This window comes from Thermothielavioides terrestris, chromosome 3 (assembly GCF_000226115.1).
Source record: "Thermothielavioides terrestris NRRL 8126 chromosome 3, complete sequence".
Classification (NCBI taxonomy): domain Eukaryota; kingdom Fungi; phylum Ascomycota; class Sordariomycetes; order Sordariales; family Chaetomiaceae; genus Thermothielavioides; species Thermothielavioides terrestris.
This window is the reverse complement of record NC_016459.1, coordinates 1,069,613-1,092,752: the sequence shown is the minus strand read 5'-3', so window position 1 is coordinate 1,092,752 and position 23,140 is coordinate 1,069,613. Positions and strand designations below refer to the sequence as shown.

The following is a 23,140-nucleotide window of genomic DNA, read 5'->3' as shown; positions in this document are numbered from 1 at the left end:
CTTGATCGCACTAAAGCCTAGGAGATACTCTCTAGAATCAATTCTACTGTCTAATTCGCTAAAGAAAGTATATAAAAAGCCTAGGAAGCCTAAAAGTAGTAAGCGGATAAGTATTAGCAACTAGAAGAGTTTAAAGTTGGCTAAAAGGTCTATATAATAAAGGGCTACTAGTAGATAAACCAACTAAGCAAGAAGCTTAATTACCTAGTTGCTAGGCCTTTTCTAATTATCGCTAAGAAGGGTTATTCTTATAAGCTAAAGCTACCTAAGACCTAGAAGATATACCTAGAATTTACCCTAGATCAACTCCGAAGAGTACCGAATAACCTATTACTAGGCTAGGAACTCTAGCCTAAGCTGCTAATTAAGGTAGATAGTGAATTAGAATAGCAAGTAGAAAAGATTCTTGCCTCTTAGATATTTAAAGGGAAACTCTAGTACTACACTTAGTAGATCGGTTAAGGCAAGAACCCTAAATAGTACAACGCTACCAATTTTAAGAATGTACTATATTGCCTCTGAGAATTCTATAAAGAATTCCCCTATATAGCTAGACCACCTTGGCAATTACCGTAATAGCTAAAGGCTTATAAGGAGGATTACTTTGATAACGAACACCTAGATAATAATTTGCTAGTACTTAAAGGACAATGTGATCTAACTTGATCTAGGAGACGTTGTATATATATATAAACCTACTATAAGGTTGTAGGATAGCATTTTATCCTAGCTCCTTTATATACCTACTAGCCTAGATATAGCAACTTATATAGCCTAGTGAGCTATAGAGTAGATTTCTAGATCCTATAGAACTCAATTGTATAAACTTCGTAAAAAATAGGTTTATAAGCCGATTTGCCTAGTTACCAATAGCTAGTGGAGGACCGCAACGTATTTGTTGTGTAGGTACAACGTTTTTTCAAAGGGGGGGTAATATAACGGTATAGCACGCTAACCATCGTTATATAACTTGCGTATAGACCTGTCACGTGACCACCTACCTACGTAACTTCTCGAGTTGGTAGATTTGTAGGATTCGAGTCGACTTCTAGATTAAGAAGGAGGGGTTGACTTACTAATAAGGAAAAACGTACTAATAAGGCGAACCGCGTCTTACCCTGCAATGTATAGACTTTATAGCCCTACTGCAAATTGTCTATACGCACTACCCAAGGTATTTAGCACGGTTTTCTACCTATATATTGATAGTTTCCCTCTCTCTCCTTAGACTTGAAGTCTTCGTTAATCGAGGATCAATTCAGCTGCGAGCTATCTAGCACTTGTTTTGCCTTGCCGTGACAATAGTGTCCTTTATTAGTAGCGAAGTAATAGAGGCTTTTATACCCTATTTGGAGGAAGATGTAGCAGAGTCGATTACTAATCTTAACAAGTTGTTCAATTTCCTAGATAGATTTTATACTAATTCTACTAAGCTCTACTATATAAAGAACAATTTTATAGCTCTAAAGATAGGATCTATGCCCTACTATAAGTTCTTTACTAAATTTGTCTACCTTGCTACTAAGTCTAAGAAACCTAAGGACAAGTAGAAGGAGGAGTTCTATACTCGACTCTCCTAGAGCCTACGTTTCTAGATGGTAAGAGATTTAGTCAATTTGAATATTAGCTTTAACGACTTTATTTGCCTTGGTCACTAGTTCTCCTTACTTTAGGAAATAGCTAAGAAGGATTAGAAAGATAGAAAATCTAATTTACTAAGATCTAGACAACTAAGTAGAGGATTAGCTTTTATAAAGAAGAAAGAAAAGACCCTTTAGCTAGATAGCTCTAGTAGAGGCAAGGCTAAATTAGGATCTCCTAGACTTTTTTAGAAGGAGTATAATACTTTGAAAGAGGAAGGTAAGTGCTTCTATTGCTAGAAGACTAGTTATATAAAGGTATAGTGCCTAAAACGTATTGTAGCTACAATTAAGAAGATAAAGGTAGACTTTGAGAAGATAATGAACTTGGTTAAAGAAAATAAGACTAAGATGAGGAGAGTAGCGAAGTGGGGCCATGCAGGATGCAGAGACATGTGTATTGCTCCTCTTATGCAGGGTGGGAGGAGCACCGAGGTCTATATACATGTGTGGGCAGAGCTGACATGTGCCCCCTAAGCGCAGGGAGCTTGGCAAGTGGAGTTACGTGTGCACCAGCACGCGACATAAGACTACCAAATTAGAAAACTAAGAGCCCTAGGGAAAGTAGACTCTAGCTTAGGGCTAGATATTAAGTTAGCAGTTACTTAGGTAGACCTCTAGTAGCTTATAGGCGGTTAGAGCCTCTCCTTCCCTTGTACTTTAGCTATTAATGGAACTAGCATTACTATTACTATACTTGTTGACTCTAGAGTAAACGGTTATACCTTCTTTAATTAGACCTATATAAAGCGAATTGCTAAGAAACTTAGTATTAAGGGGATACTACTTAAGATCCTAATCTCTATAAAGGACTTCTAAGGCTAATTTATAGACCCTATTAACTTAATCCTAAGATTCGACTTCTAAATTAACAAGAGAATATAGAAGAATACCCTATTTCTAGCTCTTAATATAGGGAAGGAGCATTAGCTATTACTAGGCTAACAGTAGCTCATTTACTATAATATTCTACTAGATATTAGTCGATATTAATTGATCTAGCCTAAAGATAAACTATATAATCTAGAATAGAGTTATATCCTTAAGATTCTTTACAACTCCCTTGTTCTAAAGGCACTAAACTCTAAACACTAGAAGGATATTAAGCGGAGAGACTAAGCAATAGAGCATTAAGACTAGTATTAGAAGGCTTAGTAGTAGCTATAAATACTAAAGTGTAGAGAGTCACTTTCTAAACCTATACCTAATAAATTCTATTAATTGGTATAGCCTACTAAAGATCTAAAAATATATCGATTAGTATAACCTAAGGTAAGCCTAAGATTATACTAATAGTATAACTCGAAGTCTTTAAAATATATACTAATAGGCGTAGTTTTACTAAACCCCCTAAGAAAACCCTTTAGAAGGTATTGTTTAGAAGTATATAGGACGATAGCCTCTAGAAGATAGACTAGACATTGAAAGGCGAGGAATTTATTCCCCTAAGAACCTATACTCAACCTATAGTGCCTAAAGAAGAGGAGGAATAGGCTACCTCCTAGGTAGAAGAGGGCGAGCGACTATAGATTCTTAAGGACCTAATCAAAGCTATAGTTATCTCTATTATAGCCTTTAATAAAATGTTCTTTAAAGGGAACCGATAAGGAAATTCTATACTAGGATTTATTACAATTGTCTAGATCAACTAAGCTATTAAAGCTAAGAAGATTAGTAAACTCTCTAACAACGAGGACAAAGAGGTCTAAGCCTAAGTTAAGGAAACAATTGTAAAATACCTTTACTTTACTAAATTTACCGATATATTTTCGAAGAAAGAATCTAACGAGATGCCCCTAAAGTGTAAATACAACTATAAGATTAAACTTACTAGACTACTACCCTAGTAAGTGAGCCCTCTATACTCCTATACTCTTAATTAGCTAGAAACTATAAAGAAGTACCTAGTTAAGAACCTATAGAAGGGTTTTATCGAGCTAAGTACTACCTTATATAGCTCTCTTATACTCTTTGCTATTAAAGGAGATAGGACTTAGAGGTCCTATGTTAACTACTAAGCCTTAAATAAGGTTATTGTTAAGAACCGCTACCTATAACTCTACATTAACGAAACTTTATAATAACTAGGAAACACTAAAATCTTTACTAAGATCGATATCTAGTAAGCTTTCTACTAGATCCGACTTGCCTCTAGAAGCGAAGACCTTATAACCTTTTAAACCTACTATAGCCAATTCTACTATAAAGTTCTGCTATTTAGCCTATATAATAGACCTACTACCTTCTAGCGATTTGTCAATTCCTAGTTCTTTAAGTACCTCGATATATTTATAACCACCTATATCGATAACCTAATTATCTACTCTTAGAACAAGGAAAAGCACTGTAAATATATACAACTTGTCCTCTAGAAGCTATATAAAGCAGGTCTCTAGGCGGATATTAAGAAATACAAATTCTATACTACTAAGACTAAGTTTCTTAGGTTTATCGTTAGTATCGAAGGCGTCTAAGTAGACCTAAAGAAAATTAAGACAGTAGTTTCTTAGGACTAACCTACTATTGTACAAGGAGTATAAGCCTTCTTTAGATTCTATAATTTTTACTGCTAATTTGTCTATAAGTATAGAAGGATTATATAACCCCTATAGCGCTTAACTATTAAAGGAAAATCGTTTAAGTGGACTAAAGAGTGTAAAGAAGCCTTCTAAGAACTTAAAAGACGAATAACTAATACCCTACTCTTTAAGTACTACGACCCTACTAAGGAGAGCTAAATCGAAGTCGATATATTTAGTAGAGTCGTAGCTAGAGTCTTCTAGTAGAAATATAACAATAGTTAGTACCCTATTACATTCTTCTTAAAAACGATATCTAGATTAGAAAGCAATTACCTTATCTATAATAAGGAACTCCTTACTATTGTATATACTATTGAGGAATAGTACCTAATGCTACTTAGCCTCTAGTAGTAGTTCAATATCTTATTCGACTACTATACGTTATAATACTTTATATAGAAGAGGCTACTTAATATATAGTAAGCTAGATAGGCTAAGCTCCTCTCTGCCCTAGATTTTTAAATTGTCTACCGACCTAGTAAGTAGAACGCTATTGCCGATGCCCTATCCTATAAGGCTAAAGAGCTTGCCACCTAGAAGGAAGTCTAAGAAGCCTATTGTACCTAGATAGTTCTCCCTAAGAGCAAGCTAGACCTATAGATCTTAGAGGAATTAGAGTTGCCGCCTAAGGAGCCTACTAAATGCGACTTATAGTATATAGTCTATTAGATCGAAGCTAATAAATCTAAACTATCCTACCTACGACGACTCGAAGGATATAAACTAGTAGATACTATCTTTAAAGTAAACTAGGAAAGCAAGGCCCTAGAGAGTTTCTAAAAGCTCGTTCGCTAGAATAATACCGATTAGACCCTAAGTAATAGTAGCCTCCTACTAAAGGGAGAGAGGCTAATAGTCCTACCAAATAGCTATCTACGAACCTATCTATTAGCTAAGATCTACGACTAGATCTCTATAGCCTACCTAGGTAAGAATAAGATATAAGAGTTAGTCTAGAGACAATACTTCTAGCTAGGGCAAATAGGAGATATTAATAGGTTTGTCTAGAATTACTAGACCTACTAACGTTCTTATATACTCTACAATAAGCTACTAGGCCTCCTCAAGCCTCTAGAAGTTCCTATAAGACCTTAGCAATATATTACTATAGACTTTTATATAATACCTTAGAACAAGTTGGGCTATAACTAAGTCTTCGTTGTAGTAGACCACTTAGGGAAGTATAGTTACTTACTCCTCTATTATAAGACTACTATTGCTAAAGAGATAGTATAACTCTACTGCTAGTATATTTAGTGTACCTATAGAGCCCTAGAATCAATTACTTTAGACTAAGGCCCTTAGTTTATCTTAGTATTCTAGGACAAGTTCTATAAGATCTTTAGAATTAATCTATACCTCTCTTCTTTAGAGTACCCCTAGATAGATAAGTAGACTAAAATTATAAATCAATACCTTAACTAGTGTCTATACCTATTCGTTAACTATTTCTAAAACAATTAGTTAAAATTACTATCTACAATAGATTTTATTTAAACTATTTTACTCTACTTATCTATTAGCCTTGCCCTATTTAAAGTTGAGACTAGTATACTCCTCTAGATAATCTATAATTGGTAGAAGTATATTTAAGAGTTTAGTAGCGCTAAAGACAAGCTTGATTATACTAAAGCCTAGGAGGTGCTCTCTAGAATCAATTCTACTATCTAATTCGCTAGAGAAAGTATATAGAAAGCCTAAAAAGCCTAAAAGTAGTAAGTAGATAAGTATTAGTAACTAGAAGAGTTTAAAGTTAGCTAGGAGGTCTATATTATAAAGGGCTACTAGTAGATAAGCCAACTAAGTAATAAGCTTAATTACCTTGTTGCTAGGCCTTTTCCAATTATCGCTAAGAAGGGTTATTTCTATAAGCTAAAGCTACCTAAGACTTAGAAGATATATCTAGTGTTTACCCTAGTTCGACTTTAGAGGGTACTAAATGACTTATTACTAGGCTAGGAACCCTAGCCTAAGCTACTAATTGAGGTGGATAGCGAATTAGAATAGTAAGTCGAAAAGATTCTTATCTCTTAGATATTTAAAGGGAAACTCTAGTACTACGCTAAATAGATCAGTTAGGGTAAGGATCTTAAATAGTACGATGCTACTAATTTTAAGAATATACTATACTGCCTCTAGGAATTCTATAAATCATTCCCCTATATAGCTAGATTACTACGATGGTTACTACAATGGCTAAAGGCTTATAAGGAGGATTATTTCGATAATAAACATCTAGATAATAATCTACTAGTATCTGAAGGACAACACGATCCAACTTAATCTAGGAGACGTCGTATATATATATAAACCTACTATAAGGTCGTGGGATAACATTTTATCCTAGCTCCCTTGTATACCTACTAGCTTAGATATAGCAACTTGTATAGCCTAGTGGGCTATAGGGCAGATTTCCAAGTCCTGTGGAACTCAATTGTATAAGCTTTATAAAAAATAGGCTTATAAGCCGCTTTTTCTAATTACTAATAGCTAATGGAGGACTGCAATATATCCGTTGTATAGGTATAACGTTCTTTTGAGGGGGGGGTAATATAATAGCATAGTATACTAACTACCGTTATATAACTTATATATAGACCTATCACGTGACTACACGCCTATATAACTTCCTAAGTTGGTAGATTTATAGGATTTAAGTCGACTTCTAGATTAGGAAGGAAGGGTTAACTTGCTGATAAGGAAAAACGCGCTAATAAGGCAAACCACGTCTTACCCTTTAGCGTATAGACTTTATAGCCCTACTGCAAATTGTTTATACGCACTACCTAAGGTATTTTAGTACGGTTTTCCACCTATATATTGATAGTTTTCCTCTCTCTCCTTTTAGACTTGAAGTCTTCATCAATCGAGGATCAATTTAGCTGCGAGTCATCTAGCACTTGTTTTGCCTTGCTGTGACAGTATTAATTATAAAAGCTTATAAGGTTATACTATTATCCTATTTAGAAAGCTAATCGCCTAGCGAGCTAATAAGTAAAATATAATAACTATATTAACTATAGAAGTAGAGTTGTTAGCACTTATAAAGATAGCGAAAGAGGGTATATTCCTTTAATGCCTATTAGAGGCATTCGAGATCTATCTAAATAAAAAGATCTTATTGATCTAGTATAATAACAAATAGATAATCTGACTAATCAATGCTAAGATGCTTATACTATAGACAAAGCTAAAATATATTAATATTTATAACCACTAGCTACGCTAAGAAGCTTAAAACAAGAAAGTTAATATAGATTATATACCTTTGAACTAGATATTAGCTAACGGCTTAACGAAGACGCTAGAACCAAAGCCCTATAGGAAGTTTATAGAAATGCTCAATCTAGCAGATATCCAGGCCCTCATCGAGATCCACGCCCACTAGGCGGCGTAGAAGGAAGAAATATAGGGCTAGAAGAAGGCTCTAGCCGAGCCGAAGGTTCAGTTCGCGGTATAATACGTAGAATTAAGAAGGGTAGGCGTGCAAGGCTCAGTAGATCAAGGCGATAGGAGAAGGACCTCAACACTATAGAATTGCTAGATTAGGAAGGACGTAGTATTAGGAATAGCTTTATAGATTACTAGATTTGGCAGGCCAGAGCTAGAGGCTCGACCTAGGGGGGTGTGTCAGAACTAGTCTAGCCCGGAGTACCGGACCGGCCTACTGAGATTAGGATCCACCGGCTTAATGCCCAACTGCTGCCCAAGACTGGGCTCCTCAGGGGCCTCACTCCCACAATACACCATCTTCAACACCACGATTGATCCCAGTTGTATATATCGCTTGCGTCGTGATAGCTTCATTTTCCTAAGCCTACGCAGCGGTTCCAACAAGTAGTATGTATACCAAAATAAGCAAGTCTGCCGGATTGGCTGATGCAGCCCGGATGTTTGTTGTGGGTACGATGCTTCTTTCCCAGACGCCTCATGACATCGGGATTCGTTAGCGGGATGCAGAAAGAAGTGACGAGTACTCTAGGCAGCTAAACACGAGAGCAGGCAGGCAGGTTAGTTAGTTATGTCCTCATAGTTGTCCGCTGACTTCAATGATCTGCGGTGGTACGGATGTAGGCAGCTGTTATCTCCGGGATGTCCGTGTTATTAATATCGGGTCAGCAAAGAATGCTCAAAATCCATGTCCCCTCCTCCACGACAGACGCAGCGATCCTCATTCTTCCTCGATCCTCGCCAGCGTGTGCTATTGACAGTCATTCGGACTCCAGCGTCTCTTGCTCGCCACAAACCCACTGAGCGGTCCCATTGCTATGGCGTCTGCGCCCCAGCCGAAGATCGTCCTGGTGACGGGCGCCAACCAAGGGCTCGGCCACGCCGTCATCGAGGTTGGCGGCACGAGGTACCCGGACAACGTCTACATTCTCGGCAGCCGCGACCTCGACAAGGGCAAAGAAGCGGCCCGGAAGCTCGAGGAACTGGGGGTCAAGGCTCGCGTCGACGTCGTCCAGCTCGATGTCACCAACGACGAGCATATCGAGGCTGCCGTCCGGCACGTGGAGAAGACCTATGGCCGGCTCGACGGTACGCAGTTCCTCGGCCAATCTCCTACCACATGCATACAGCCGCCCACTCCCTCTCTTCTCTCCGCGGGTATGGCTTACACGTAATTATGCCACAGTCCTGGTGAACAACGCCGGCTTCCCCGGTGGCCGGGACCTGACCGAGGACGCGCCGGCGGCGAAAATCCGGGCCGTGTTCGGGGAGCTGCTGAACGTGCACATCACGTCGGTGGCGGTCATGACGTACGCGTTCCTGCCGCTTCTGCGGCGGGCGCCGGCGCCGAGGGTCATCAACGTGACGTCCGGGCTGGGCAGCATGACGCGGGTGCTGACGCCGGGGCTGCGCATGGGGCGCTTCCCGCCCTACGGCGCCTCCAAGGTCGGCATGAACGGCCTGACGGCGCACATGCAGGTCGTCGAGACCGAGCGGGCGGCGGCCGAGGCGGCCGAGGAGGGGAAGGAGTCGCGGGGCGCGCGCGTCCGCTTCTTCATCTCCAACCCGGGCGTGCTGAAGACGGCCTTCACCCACTTCCACCCGATGGGAAGGGCGCCGCAGCTGGGCGCCAAGTCCATCGTGGAGTTGATTGGCGACGACGAGGGCAAGTACGACGACCACATGCAGTGGGAGTGGGATTTGGAGGGAGACCAGATGAGAAAGGTCCCGTGGTAGCGGATACGGGATGTATGTATACTCAGCTGCGCACTGGTGGTACACTCATCCGGCCAGCCGGCCGGACTGGCGCTCGGTCCGTCTCTCACCTGTTCCTGGTCTCCAGCAGTCTTTTCCCCGGCTTAGTCAGCACTTGGCACTGTCCACTCGCCAGGCAGCCACTTGTTTGGAGCCTTGGTCTTGACGGGCTCATGTGTGCGTTGAGAGGGAGTGTACGGAATAACAGACGACGAGAATCGAGATATCTGGCGATCAAGTTCTGTTCTCCATGGATACGTTTGTTGTTGCCAGGTGGAGATGAAGATAGGTGTGTGGTTGGGAATTCATTACCACAGTAGTTTGTGGGTCCCCGCACACAGCTCCTGCATGAGAAAGCTTAATGTACGTACACGTGTAGTGTAGTGCAGTTAGCGTCGCCCCTGCAGGGGAATAGGGGAAAGTTGCTTTTGCGACGGCCCTGCAGGAACCAACCTGGAAGCACGGAGCCCCACAGTCTGGTTCTCTCCATCGTTTCAAAACATAAAACAGATGCTGCCAGCAGTGGCAACCCGTGAATTGAGTCAATTTAATGTGTGTCTCGTCCATAGGTGGGCAGTAAGCACCTAGTCCATAGAAAGGTCAGCTCGGTAAAGTACCAGGTAGGCATGGCAAGAGTCAGGTTCCTGTTGGCGTGTGGTCTCCGCCAGGAGAACTGCTTGGGCGTCCAGTGAGAACTGCGGTTCTCTCCGAGCCACTAACTTCCCCAAATTGATGAACCTAGAACACAGTGGGGCCGGCTGAGAAGATCCCTAAATTACCTACCCCGGCCCCCGACGGTCAGATTGCCCACACGGCACAGGCACACCGCACGCACACTCTTTACACGGTAGGGACGCGCTGTGCTCGCCGTGCTTCCCAACGGTGCCAGCACCAACCATTTTCCGCCACACCGCAGCACAGGTACTTCCGTACCTACTGTGTAATTTGAGCGAAATTGGTATTGCCCTGGCTGGCGGATGGATGGCGTCGACGGCGCTGCAGCCACCACAGCTTGTGTCACTCCATTCCCGCTGTTGCTTTTCCCGCTCCCTCCCGATCGCCGTGCTGGCCGAGAGCCGATCATGCCTGCCCCAGACACCGTCCGCCGGCACGGCAGGCGCAAACCTGACCTGAACATCGACACCTCGCCACCGCCGCCGCCGCCACCGCCGCGAGCCAGGGAGCGAGACCTGCAACGAGACAGACAGCGAGACGGGGGCAGAGCCGCCGAGGCCGTCCCGCAGACACCCACCGGCCTCCTGCCGCCCACGCCGTCCGAGGACAGCGTCAGCGATTCTCCGCCCGCCCGCCCGCGAGCGCCGCAGGGGAGGGATCCCGCCGACATTGAGACATTCCTCGAGGGTCTTACCCCCGTCGACATCCCGATCGACATGACCGATAAAGATATCGACCGCCCCGAACCACACCGCCCCGGCCTGCGGGACTCGCACGACCTCTCGCTCCCCCCCCGTCAGGTCACCCGCGACTCGCTCGTCGCGAACATGCTGCTTTCGCTCGATCAACTCTCAATGGGTCAGATTGGCACGACTTACGGCCCTTCCAGGTCTAGCTACGACGAGTCGGCCATCTACCGTACCCCGTTCAGCGAGGACGCACGGGCGATGACGTTCACCTCGAGATCGGGCCGCGCCAACGGACACGGATACTCGTACAGCTCCGACTTCGAGGGCGCCGATGACGCGAGCAGGATATCGTCGCGGGGACGCCGCAGCAACAGCAGCTCCGGGTACCAGCCCGGCCTGGGCCGCATCAATAGCATGCGCGAGACCTCGCAGAGGAGCCCGGCGCGGCCGCTGCACTCCAGGGGCGGCAAGGGTAGCAAGAGCAGCAGCACGGCCAGCGTCGACGCAGGCTATGCCCAGGTCCTGAGTAGCCAGCGCTGGGCCAGGGGCTTTGGGGGCAGGTCGTCCAGCTTTGACGGCGAGCCGCGCCCGTCGCCCGCCCCCTGGCAGGTCGAGTTCGCGAGCTCCTTCTTCAACGACGCATACGATGCCGCCCCGACCCCTACAGTCCCAGCAGGCCCGCGGAAGCTGACCACGGCGCCGTCCATGCCCGTCATGCCGCCTCCCGAGCCGAAGCCGGTTCCCAAATCACCTACGAGGGGAGCTGCTCCTGAGCGTCGCCGCAGCACCCGGTCTTCCAGGAGCGCGACGGTCGGCCGCAAGGCCGAGCCCAAGTTCAACGCAGCACGCGACGCGCCGCCTCTGCCCGTCTTTGACCTCGACTCCGCCCCTGCGCCGCATGTTGGGTACGAGAAGACAAAGGAGCCCGTCCCAGTGCCGCCGGCGAATGCGGCCCCTCAGCCCAAAGAGAAGCAGGGCTTTTTCAGGAGGATGTTCGGGTCGTCAAAGTCGGCCGTGACCAGCAGCTCATCGTCGCCTCAGGTCTCGGCCTTCTCACAACAACAGAAATCTTCCACTCCGCCGTCCCGCGAGTCCCACCAATCGGCCACCCACACGCTGCAAAAGAAGACCTCGTCCTTCTTCCGGAGACGGAAGTACTCCATCACCGATTCTGAGCCGCCACCGGTGCCGGCCTTGCCGCTGGCCCCTGCTGTCAAGCTGCCTTTGGACAGGTTAGACGTGCTGGCTGGAAAGGCGGAGCCTAGTCCCATTACCAGCCTCCGGCGGGCTATGGACCCATTCCTGCAAGACAGCAGCTCGGCCTCCGCCGCTCCGGAGAATCCTGCGGATACTCCGTTGCCCTCGGTTGAGAGCCCCCACGACCCCCATCAGGAGAAGACCACCGAGCGAGCTGCCGCCGAAAATGACGAAGACCGCGCGCCCAGAGGTTTCTCGCCCGATTACGAGCCGAGCCCGAAGGCCGTCATCCGCAAGGTCGATCCCGAGACCGTCACGCCAGGATCACGCCCGGTCGCTACACCGAGCCGGCAACCTGATGAGTACCCTGCTGGATCCCCGCCCAAGTCATTCCTTAGGGACAACAGCGACAGCGAGGACAGCCCGGTGCGGCAACGGAAGGCGCCGCGCTCGGAGCCTCGAGAGAAGAACCTCAGACCGGGACCGCAGCCAGACGGCCGGACGCGGTCCCCTTCCCCAGTCGTGTCGAAATCGAAGAGCGTCCCCAACCTGAATAAGGCTAGGGAAGAGGCTCGGTTGTCATCGCGGCCGGACTCTAAGCGGTCGCCCTCTGCTCGAAACGATCGGGGTGATTCCAGCGCACTTAGTCCAGAGGCGGGTGCTGAGCCTAGGTACAAACACAGCGTGCCGAGTCTCCGAGTTGACAGTGCCGAGCCCAGTCCGAACGGCATGGGGACGGGCGAGTCGATCAACCAGTCAGCGAAGTCCATTGATGAGCCCGAAATCATAGTGGGGGACCCTACCGAGGATGATCGCCAAAAGGCGCAGAAGATTTTCGACGGCAATGAGGATTTCATCCAAAAGGACCGGGCCGCCGCTTGGATGGGCGAAGAGGGGATTGTGCGGCAGCGGACCCTGCGCGCCTACATGGAGCTCTACGACTTCGAGGGCCAGAGCATATTGGCCAGTATGCGCCAGGTTTGCCAGCGGCTGCTGCTGCGAGCCGAAACGCAACAGCTCGACCGCATCTTGGTGGCCTTTTCGAAGCGGTGGTGTGAATGTAACGCCAACCACGGCTTCAAGTCGACAGGTAAGGGCTTCCTTCCCCCGGGCGTTCCCGAGGCCGCATCGACCATAGCTAACCTGTCAGACGTCATTCACACGATATGCTACTCCATCATCCTGCTCAACACCGACCTGCACATGGCCGATATTGAGCACAAGATGACCAGGAGCCAGTTCATCAAGAACACCATGACCACCATCAGGCAGGCCCTCCAGGAGTCGGCCCCTGATGCGTTCAACCGGCCGAGCATTCTACCGGGCAAGGCGACTCTAGGTGCTGATGGCGAGGGACGCACGTCGGAGGACTCGAAGCACAACAGCTTCCGCGCTTCGTTCAAACCTCCGCCGAGGCCGGGCTCCGCCCTTGGCACTTTCTCCGACCAAACCCCAGGCGACAGCTGTGGCCCCCTTGTCAAGGCGCCGTTCGATGGCCCGCTCCGGGCCTGGGAAGCCCAGGTCGAGCTCGTGCTCAAGGACATTTACGCCTCGATCCGCGACGAACGCCTGCCGCTGTTCGGCGCCGAGCCGGCGGCTCCGCAAACCCCGGGGGGCCTCTCGGTCATGGGCGTGCTCAAGCGCACGCCAAGCGTGCTGAGCAAGGCACCATCAGAGGGTGTGGCGTCCACTCGCGGCAGGGTGCCCGAAGCGGCCAAGGCAAGCTCTTCGCGGTGGAACTCCAAGAGCCGCTCGCGGCCGAGGGGATTCAACAACGGCTTCTCGTCTAGTAGGACGAGCTTGGAGGATGGCAACTCGGTTTGGACCCCGACCGATTCCTCCGCGACGTGGAGCAAGCTCTCGCTCGGGCGCACGCACACGTCCATGTCGATGGATTCCTTCGGTTCGTCGTACCCGCGCGGCGACTTCCAGCAGTCCATCGGGTTCGCGAACGCGCTGAGCCAGGCTATCATCCGCGAGGACAGCGCTCTCGAGACGCTTAAGGACGAGATCAAGAACGAGCAGCTGCTAGACGACGAGTCCCTGGAGCTGGAGGGACCGCCGTGGGTCAAGGAGGGCATCGTCACGCACAAGCACCACCTGGACGGCATCGACAGGAAGGCCAAGGGCCGCAACTGGGTCGAGGTCTTTGCCGTCGTCCAGAAGGGCCAGCTGAGCCTGTTCTCCTTCTCTCCAAACAAGTCTCTGCGCAACAAGGCCAGACGCGGGCTCGGCAGCACCGCGCTCCTGCCGAAGGGCGCCGTGGTCGGCGGCGGCAACTGGCAGGACAACGCGACCAACCTCGGGACCTTCTCGCTACGCCAGACCCTGGCCACCGCGCTGCCCCCGCCGGGCTACTCGCGGACCCGTCCGTACGTCTGGGCCCTCTCGCTCCCCACCGGCGCCGTGCACCTGTTCCAGGTCGGCACACCCGAGATCTGCAGGGAATTCGTCAGCACGGCCAACTACTGGAGCGCCCGCCTCAGCACGCACCCGCTGGTCGGCGGCATCTCCAACATCGAATACGGCTGGAGCGAGGCTCTCATCAACAGTGCGTCGACCAACGCCGCCCACCACCCCGCCAACGACAGCGCCGCCAGCATCGTCGGCGGCCGCCCGCCGAGCAGCACCAAGGGCCACTCCCGGCCGGGCAGCGCCGCCAACGCCGCCTCGGTCGCCGCCGCCGGCGTCGGCCGCTCGTCCATGCAGTCAGGCCGCTCGATGCGCTCCGCCTCCTTCGACTTCGCCGTGCGCCCGGGATCCGGCAGCTCCGGCGTCCTCGGCGGCGGCGGCGGCAGCACCCTCCCGCGCCACCACGCGCACCCCCACCACAGCAGCGCGCACCCGCACCACGGCCGCCTCCCCGGCGACCGCGTGCACATCGCGGACTGGACGCCGCCGACGCCGTCGATGCGGCCGTCGCCGCTCGCCGAGGCGGACCAGCTCGAGTCGCTGCTCGGGTACGTGCGCGCGCTCGAGGCCGAGCTGCAGGCGCACAACGCGCTGCGCTCGCCCATGCTGGGCGCCTTCTCGCCCCGCTCGCCCAACGCCGCCCGCGCCATGGCCAACTGGGAGCGCAAGAGCGAGTACCTCCTCCGCGAGATCGTCAAGTTCCGCACCTACGTCGACGCCCTCCGCCACGCCGAGGCCCGCCGCCGCGAGATCTACCGCGAGCGCGAGACCGCCCGCCGCGCCGCCCGCGGCGAGGAGGTCCGTGATGTCGGCGAGAGCGAGGATGAGGATGAGCGCGAGCATGAGCGGGAGGGTGAGCATGAGCATGAGCATGACCGGGATGGAGAGCAGCAGCGGGAGCGGGAGCTGGAGGGAGGTGAGGATGGGCAGGGGGAAGGGGGAAGAGGCGGGCTGGAGATTACCGTTGGAGAGTGAACGTTTTTGTGTTTGAGTCATGTGAGGCGGGGCGGTGTTGGTTTTGTCTGTGGCGACGAACCAACCCGTTTTGCGGTGGTTGAACCAACCTGTTTTGTGGTGGTTAACTGTTGGCTGATCGATCCTGGCTCACATACCAACCGATACGGAGGGGTTTGGAGGGAGTTTGCCGACGACGAACGGTGACCGAGAACTGTCCTGGCTGTGGCATGCACGGTTACGACGGGTATTAATAGCTCCAGTGAGCAGCGGTGGAGGAAAGAGTCTGAGTGACGGCTGAAGCTGTGTGCTTGGATGGATGGATCTGACTGCTGCCTGCTTGTGTCACGCTCGGCGCCGGGACGTGAGGTGTCAGTCAGTCAGTCCAGGGGGTAATCTTTTGAGGGGTGTTTTGTCGTGTTGAAAGAGGAGGGATCGATCGGGTTGTGGATGACGCCATGACTGATAGAGTTTTGTTTTGTGTTTGTTTGTGTTTGTTTGTGTTTTGGTTACGAAAGCCTGTTGGCGGTGAAGTTGGAGAGCTCGACGCTAGTTCCTTTTCCTTCCTTTTTTCTTTTCTTATTCGTTCATCTTTGCTCTCCACGTCTATATTAGTTCTCCATACATGAGCAAGCGCGGCGGACTTGGTCACACGTGGCACGACAGAGCACGACACAGCACAGTACGGCACGGCGCGTGATTCCTGTTGGTAGAGCGTTCATTCACGTTTCTTTCACTTTGTCTGCTGATGTTGGTAGCCTTTACGAGAGGAGCTACTGCTACGTTGGAAGTCGGTGTAGGGTGTAATCTTAGATGAGAAGAGCTGGGAAAGGGGGGTGTACAGTAATGCGGATAGCTAACATGTCTTCTACTTCTTCAGCTGCTTGGGACCTCTCCTGATTTCGCCGCCCTCTCTTCGTGTACCTACTCTCTTCTGTTAACCGTCCTCTCCTGGTTTAACCATCCTGATCTGAGTATTCCCTTCTGATCTGACTCTCCCTCTGACTTGTTCCTGATCTTTGTGCTGCATTCGTCTTGTGCGTTTCCTCTAATGTGAAGGCATGGGATAACAAATCCGGAAATTCCCTTCCCCGGCCTGGCGGCTCTTGCAAGTCTTGTAAGTTTAGATGGGCTGCTGTGTAGCTCTTGCTGCCAAACTAGTAGATACCTACTGAAACAGGTTGAGTAGCTACCTGACGGACCGACCGGTCTCACTGCTGGCTGCACTGCTGGCTGCACTGCAGCAGCAAGACAGGCGACTAGGCCTGAACAAGTCCGTCCAGATTAGGCATCAGGATCTAGGTCCTGATAGTAGTGTGTCGACAGAACCGTATACTCTGAACCCCCTTGATGGTCAGTCATGCTGTCGTTGCTGAAGCCGTTGACTCCTGTATCCTGCTTCAACTGCCAAGATGTCTGTTGCCTTCTCTCCGCGAGTGGGTTCTCCCCCCTGATGATAGGTGGTAGGGCACGCACAAGACATTTGCGGAAGGGAAGTTATTACAGTGAAGCTAAGGACATCCTTGTAGACAGACCCTTGTCATTGAACTAAGACTCAGGGCTCAATGGCCAGCGACATCAACCCTGTCCATAAAGAGCCCTAGCAATGCTGCTATCATACTCGTACAAAGGATGATGACAGCGCCTCAAAGTAAGAGTACACAAATATACTGCCTCGCCATAAACTTGGACACCTGCTCCGACTACCAAGAACCGCAGTACCGTGGTCCCAGACAGGAGAGAACGCAAGCCAGCTGATACAGGCTAACCCTTGACAACCCATTGAGCATTTCCCAACCCGCATGGTATACTATCAATAAGCCAGAGCCGTAACAATCCGCTGCGCGAGACCCCGAAACTCCTTCGCAGAGAACATGCCCATGCTTACAACCCGCCCAGAACAGAAGAACATAATCCTGCTCATAAGCATCATCACAAGCAGCAACACACCGACGACCCCCATCCTCAACCGCTTCGATTTCAGCCCCTTTGTACCAGCAGCCCCGCCTGCACCGCCGTACTTCCCCAGCCAACCCATCACCCGCTTCATATGCAGGAACAAGCGCCCCATCCCCGCCTTAGTCTTCTTGCCGCCCTTACTTCCACCCCGATGCCAACCCAAAACCAACCACCACCACCAGCAGCAACAGCAGCAGCAGCTCCTCCACCTCCGATGCGCGACAGCGGTAGCGGCAGCGACAGCGACGCGGGCGCCTACCTGCCCGCCGCGCGCCTGCGCTCGCGCTCGCGCTCGAGGTTCTCGCGCAGCGCCGCATTCTCGCTCTCGCTGGCGGTGAGGCGCTTGAGCGCCTCGCCGCGGTCGAGCAGGCGGCCCTCGCGCTCGGCCTTGAGCTTGTGCTCGAGGTCGCGCAGGCGCAGCATCCACTTGTTGTCCATGCTGCCCCCGCCGCCGCTGCTGCTGCCTCCCGCGCCTGTGCTCCCGCTGGCGTTGGAGCTGGCGCTGGCGTTGTTGGTGTTGGTGCCGGACGCGGCTGTGGATGTGGTGATGGCCGTGGAGGTGGCGGCTGACGCGCTGGTTCTTTCTCGGTCGTGTCCTCCCTTGCTTGCTTGGGGCTGGCTTGGTTGTGGTAGCGAGCCCGTGATGGTGTCGTCGTCTTCGGTGGCAGCAGGGTCGCCGCCACCTCGGGGCGTGGCCGGGCTGCCGCCCCTCGAGCGCGAAAGCATGGCCACCTCGTCCGCCGCGGCCAGGCTCTGTCGGCTGGGGTGAGGGTGGTAGTGGTAGTGCGATGACGAGCTCCGCGTCGGCGTGGCCATCTTGCCCAGGCCGCTGCTCTTGCTGCCGGACTTCGGGATCTTGCTGCTCCTGTCCTTCGCCTTGGGCCCTGTTGGAACCAACGGCGACGGGCTGCCGCCGGGCGATTCCGGCCCGTTATGGTCGGCCGAGGCGGCGTACGCCGCTCGTCGGGCTTCGGCGGCGGCGCGCAGCGTGTGGTTCTCGATTTTGAGTTGGCGGTAGGCGTCCTCGAGCCGGGCGAGTCTGGCCTGCGTCTCGGTGAGGGTGTGCGAGTGAGTGCTCAGCTGGCCCGTGGCGATGCCGTTGCGCACGATGGCCTCGAGACGGTCGAGCTTCTTGGTCCGCTGCTCGAGATGGTTCTCGAGCGTCTGGTATTCCCTCCAGAGGTCCTTCTCAACGCTCTTGATCTTGCCCTGGAAGCTGCCAACCATTGTCTCGATGGTCTTGACGGCGGCGAGGAGGTTCTTACTGAAGCCCGGCAGCATGGTCGCCACGGATTCCAGGCTGGGCAGCGCACGCCCGTTGATGAGGCTGTTATCATGGGCCCAGTCGGTGCCGCACAGCGCCGAGAGGCGCGTCCACAGGACGAGGAGCAGGTTGTTGCGCTCGGTGAGCTGCTCCTTGAAGGTGTTCTCGAGCTGCGAGAGGCGCTTCTTATCTTGCGACTTCATCTGTTCGAGCTCCATGATGCGCTGGTCCTGCGAGCTCACCGTGCGGGTGATGTGCTGGTGTGTCTTCTGGAAGGTCTCGAACTGGTGCTTGACGTTGCGGTGAGCCTGCCGTTCCTTATCCAGCATCTCCGCCAGCTTGCGAGACTCGAGCGCGTGCGACTCGAGCAGGGCGTCGCGCTGCTTGATCATGCGGTCCTTCTCGGCGAGGGATGACTTGGTGGCATCGAGGTCGCGGACCGTGTTCTCCAGATCGCGTTGGAGTTTCGCGATGGACTGGAAGGTCAGCATCCGAGCCGTCTCTATATCGCTCGGCTCGGGCAAACTTACCTTGAGCAGGCTAGACCTAGTACCGTTCAAGTCGCCCAGCGCCTCCCGCAGGTTGTTCTCCAGCTCGAGCAACCTCTCCTTCCACTCGGTCGCCTCCACCTCCCGACTCGTCAGGCTCTTGCGCAGCCTCCTGGCCTCGTCCTTGGCCGCCGACGCCTCCCGGTTCAGCTCGTTCACGAACTGCTGCACCTCCTCCTTCTCACGGTTCGCGACGATCTCGCGCTGCCGCCTCTCGGCAGCGAGCCGCTGTTCCAGCTCCTTGGCGCGTTCCTTCTCCTCCCGCAGAGACTGCTCTGCGTTGGCGAGCGCCGCCTCGAGGTCGCCGATCCGGATCTTGTCGCTTTCCTGCTCCTCCCGGAGGAAGGCGATCTCGCCCTGGCTCGACTCCTGCTGCACCGACAAACGGTTGGCCTTGTCGTTTGCCTCGAGCAGCTTCGCCTCCAGGTCCTCGAGCTCCTTGTTCGCGTCGCTGAGTTCCTGCTCGAGCTGCTTTATCCTGCGCAGCTTGGCCTCCTGCTCGTCCTCCAGCCGGACGAGCGCCTCGCTCATCTTGCGCATCTCGCCTTGCAGGGCGTCGAAGTTCTCGGTGCGGTCGTTCAGGTCGAGCTGCAACCGCTCGATTTCGGCGGTGCGCTGGTCCGCCTCACCCTCGAGCGCGTCGATCTCCTCCTGCGCTTCCTTCCGTAGCGCCTCGAATTCGTTCTCGAGGTTGGCATGCTCCTGCAGGGCCTCGTCCCGCTCGGCCTGCAGCGCCATCAGGTCGCTCATGGCCGTCTCGAGATCGTCTTGCAGCGCGGCCACCAGCTCCTCGGCCTGCCTCTTGGCCTCGATAGCCGCCTCGAAATCCGCCATGCAGGCGTTCAGCTCGCGCTGGAGGTCCTGGTTCTGCAGCTTGAGGTCGTTGTTCTTATCGCGCAGCTCGGCCAACTTGTTCTCGAGTTCCTCCAGGTCGGCGTCGTCGACGGCAGTGTTCGTCCCCCGCGTGCCGCCGCTGGCCCTCGATTGCGACCGCTCGTGCACGCCCGCGCGAGAGGCCGACCGCTCCAGGAGGCTGTCGATGGTAGAGGGCGCGGGAGCACCGCGGCGCTGTGCCATCTTGAGGTCCTCGATCTCCTGGTAGAGCCGCTCCTTCTCCCGGTTCCGCGAGGTCAGCATCGAGGTCTGGGCTCCGACTTCGCGCCGGAGCTCGGCGTTTTCGTGGCGCAGCTGCTCGCTCTCTCGCCGCAGCTCCTCGACCAGCGTGCTGCTGACGCTGAGTGTTGCGTGGCCGTCGGCGTCTCCCAAGACGGACGTTCCTGACCGACCGGGAGATGACGGCCGATCGCGTGGTTTCTTGGTGATGTTGTAGATGTTTGTCGTGTGATGCATCGGCCCGACGGCTGAATGTGCTGCGAGTTCCTGCTTCAAACGGAAGATCTCGTCCCGCAGGCGGCGGTTGTCTTCGTCGCTCTGCTCCCTCCTAGCGGTCTCCTGCTCGAGCAGGTCCTTCCAGACGTCGGCTTCTTCCTGCCGCTCGAAATCCTCGCCCAACCGTTCGCCCGTCTTTTCCCCAAGCGTCCGCACGACCTCGGCCATGCGGCGCTTCTCGGCCTCCTTGTTCAGGTTTTCTTTCCTGAGCCGCTCAATCTCGGTGACGTACTCCTCCACCTGTTCCCGGAGGTAGATCAGCTCCTCCTCTCTTTCTTGCGCCTCCTGGTCGTAGGCGGCGCTCTGCTCGTCGTCCGACTGGCCGCTCCTCGCCGTCCCCGGGCGCTCCTCCTCGTCCTTGAGCTGCTTTTCGAGCTCCTTGACTCGCCGGCGCAGGACTTTGTTATCACGCTGCAGCACGGCCAGGCCTGTTTTGAGCTCGACATTCTCCGAGATCATCTCCTTAATGCCTTCTTCAGAGAGCTTGTCGAGGCGGTCGCTCAAAAACATGACCTTGAGCTTCAGGTCAAAGTTCTCCTTGCTGAGGCGCTCGATGGTGCTGCTCTGCTCCTTGAGTGTCAGGCTTCGGCCGTGCCGGCTCGCAGTGGAGGTTCCAAAGCCGCCAGCATCGGAAGTACCGGGCCGCGCCGGGGTTACCAGCCCCCCTCTGTTCTTGTACTCCTTCGCCAGCGATTCTGGGACTTGCACATCCCTGACGTGACGGGCAATAACCGTATCAGTCGGGGCGGCAAGCGCCGCAGCTTTGGTTGGCTTTGGAGTTTGAAGTATCGCGCGGTCCGGCCCGCGGCGCGAGTCAGACTGGGGCGATATGCTGCCGTCAACCTCGTCCAGGGTCTCAAGCTGGCGGAAGACGGGACCGGATGAGTCGTGGAGATCTTCAATGCCACTAGCCATGCTTCCCATGCTTATGGAGCGAGACAGGGGGTTGTTGAAAGACCGCGGCATTCCTGAGGACGGCACGGCGCCGCCCGATTGGAGCGCATAGTCGGCGCCCATACCCACGGTGACGTCGCTATCCGGGTCCGTATGTAGGGACGAGACGGAGGAACGCTGGCTGCCTATCCGACTGCGCAGGAATCGTGGCCGCTTGGCGGCCTTGAGGGCCTGTCCAGGGGTGTGCCCTGCGTCAGCAGCCGCTCGCTCTCGGCTTTCGTCCCGGCTCGCCGTCGAAAGGGAGGCACTAGAATCGGGGTGCAATAGAGAATCGTCGACTGGTTGGTCTGGGGCATGCTGCTCGACGGGGGAGTCCGCACGCTCGCGACTAGGCTCACTCCGAACTGACGCTGCCTGTGATAGGGCTTGAGAAATCGACCTCACTGTTGCCGCGGCTGTTGGCGAGGAGGAAAATGTCTCTAGTGACGCCGTGCCGTTGCCGACGTCGTCTGTGGAGTTATCTTGACCAGGCAGCTGAGGACTCGACTCTCGGGCATTATGCGGCGTGCTGGTCGTGGAGCGGCTCAGGGTTGGCAGCACTTGTGACTGGTCAACGGCAGAGGAGTCGTCTGCGTTCGGGGCGAACCGCGGCGGCGCTGGCTTCTTGGAGGGTGAGTCGAAGAGAAAGGTGTCGTCGAGGCCGTTGTTGGAGGCTGGGAGGGGCGAGGGGGCAGCAGAGAAGCTCGACTCGATGTCTTGCAGGTGTTGGCGGACAATGATCTCGGCCTGGGAGTCCGAGTGTCTCAGGTTCATGCTCGGGCTCTCGAGGTAGCTGCTCTCGGGCGCAGCGAGCGCAGCGGCAGGAGGGTGGAGCGGCGGGATGTTTTCGGCCTTGACGGCAGCGACGTCGGTGGCAGGGCGCTTCTCGTCGGCGTGCTGTTTTGTGGGGGACGCGGCATCGTCGTCTGGGTCAATTTTGCAAGCCGTGGACGGGCGGGAAACGGGCTCGTGGCCCTCTTGGAGGTTGTCCATTTTGGGGAGTTGAACCTCGCTCGCTATTGGGCTCGGAAAGCGCAGCTTTGGGTAGTCGAGGCACTGAATCTGGACACCAACGATTGGACGCCTCGTTGGGGCGTGCAGTCGTCAGTGTTGTCGGGGAGGTTAATCGTATGTGGATTGTGAAATCGCATGCGGAGCTGCATCGCATTCTCAAGCCCGGTACGTGTATGGCAGCCACATTTGCCGTTGGTGTCTGTCGCCGAGTTTGAGCGTTTGGGTTGTTGCTCCTGGATCCGGTGCTGTGTTGTTGCTTGCTCCTGCAAGATGCGGCGGTCCAGAGCGGGCCAAGTCGTCCCATGAGACCCAAAAATCTCCAGGGAGCAGTCGCTCCTAGCCCGGAGGCCCGTGCGCAGCCCCACAGGCGTTGCTACAACACCCACGCTGCCATGTGCGCCACGGTCCAGCCCTCCAATGAAGGCATGTGCCGAACGTCAATGAGACAGCGAGGCTGTAGCACAGACGGACGAGGGGATGCGGTATGTATTCGGGACCAGTCTTGCTGCAAACTGTCGGATTTATGGGCAACTCGCCGTCTCTCAATCACTAAGTGCCTAGTACCTGCCAAGCTACCTAGCGAATGGAAACAGGAAAGCAACGACGAAGGATTCGCCGAGAAAAAAAAAAAAAAAAAAAAAAAAAAAAAAAAAAAAAAAAAAAAAAAAAAAGAATAGAA

General features: G+C 52.8%; 3 protein-coding genes across 3 annotated transcripts; 2 read left to right on the top strand and 1 right to left on the bottom strand.

The window, feature by feature from the left end:
• The first annotated feature begins 8,584 nt into the window (after positions 1–8,584).
• Positions 8,585–9,452, top strand: THITE_2116548 (uncharacterized protein). The gene has a single exon (XM_003653964.1). It carries the CDS (start codon positions 8,747–8,749, stop codon positions 9,407–9,409), a length of 663 nt encoding a protein of 220 aa, XP_003654012.1. The 5' UTR covers positions 8,585–8,746; the 3' UTR covers positions 9,410–9,452.
• A 1,057-nt stretch (positions 9,453–10,509) lies between these two features.
• Positions 10,510–15,655, top strand: THITE_2144965 (uncharacterized protein; the record flags this gene model as incomplete). The annotated part of the gene is made up of 3 exons (XM_003653963.1): positions 10,510–13,078; positions 13,139–15,253; positions 15,612–15,655. The coding sequence occupies 3 exons, from the start codon at positions 10,510–10,512 to the stop codon at positions 15,653–15,655; spliced, it is 4,728 nt and encodes a 1,575-aa protein (XP_003654011.1).
• Positions 15,656–17,237: 1,582 nt separating this feature from the next.
• Positions 17,238–22,728, bottom strand: THITE_2116547 (uncharacterized protein). The gene is made up of 2 exons (XM_003653962.1): positions 19,108–22,728; positions 17,238–19,053 (listed from the first exon to the last, which is right to left on the bottom strand). Exons 1-2 carry the CDS (start codon positions 22,438–22,440, stop codon positions 17,569–17,571), a joined length of 4,818 nt encoding a protein of 1,605 aa, XP_003654010.1. The 5' UTR covers positions 22,441–22,728; the 3' UTR covers positions 17,238–17,568.
• Between the last annotated feature and the right edge of the window lie 412 nt (positions 22,729–23,140).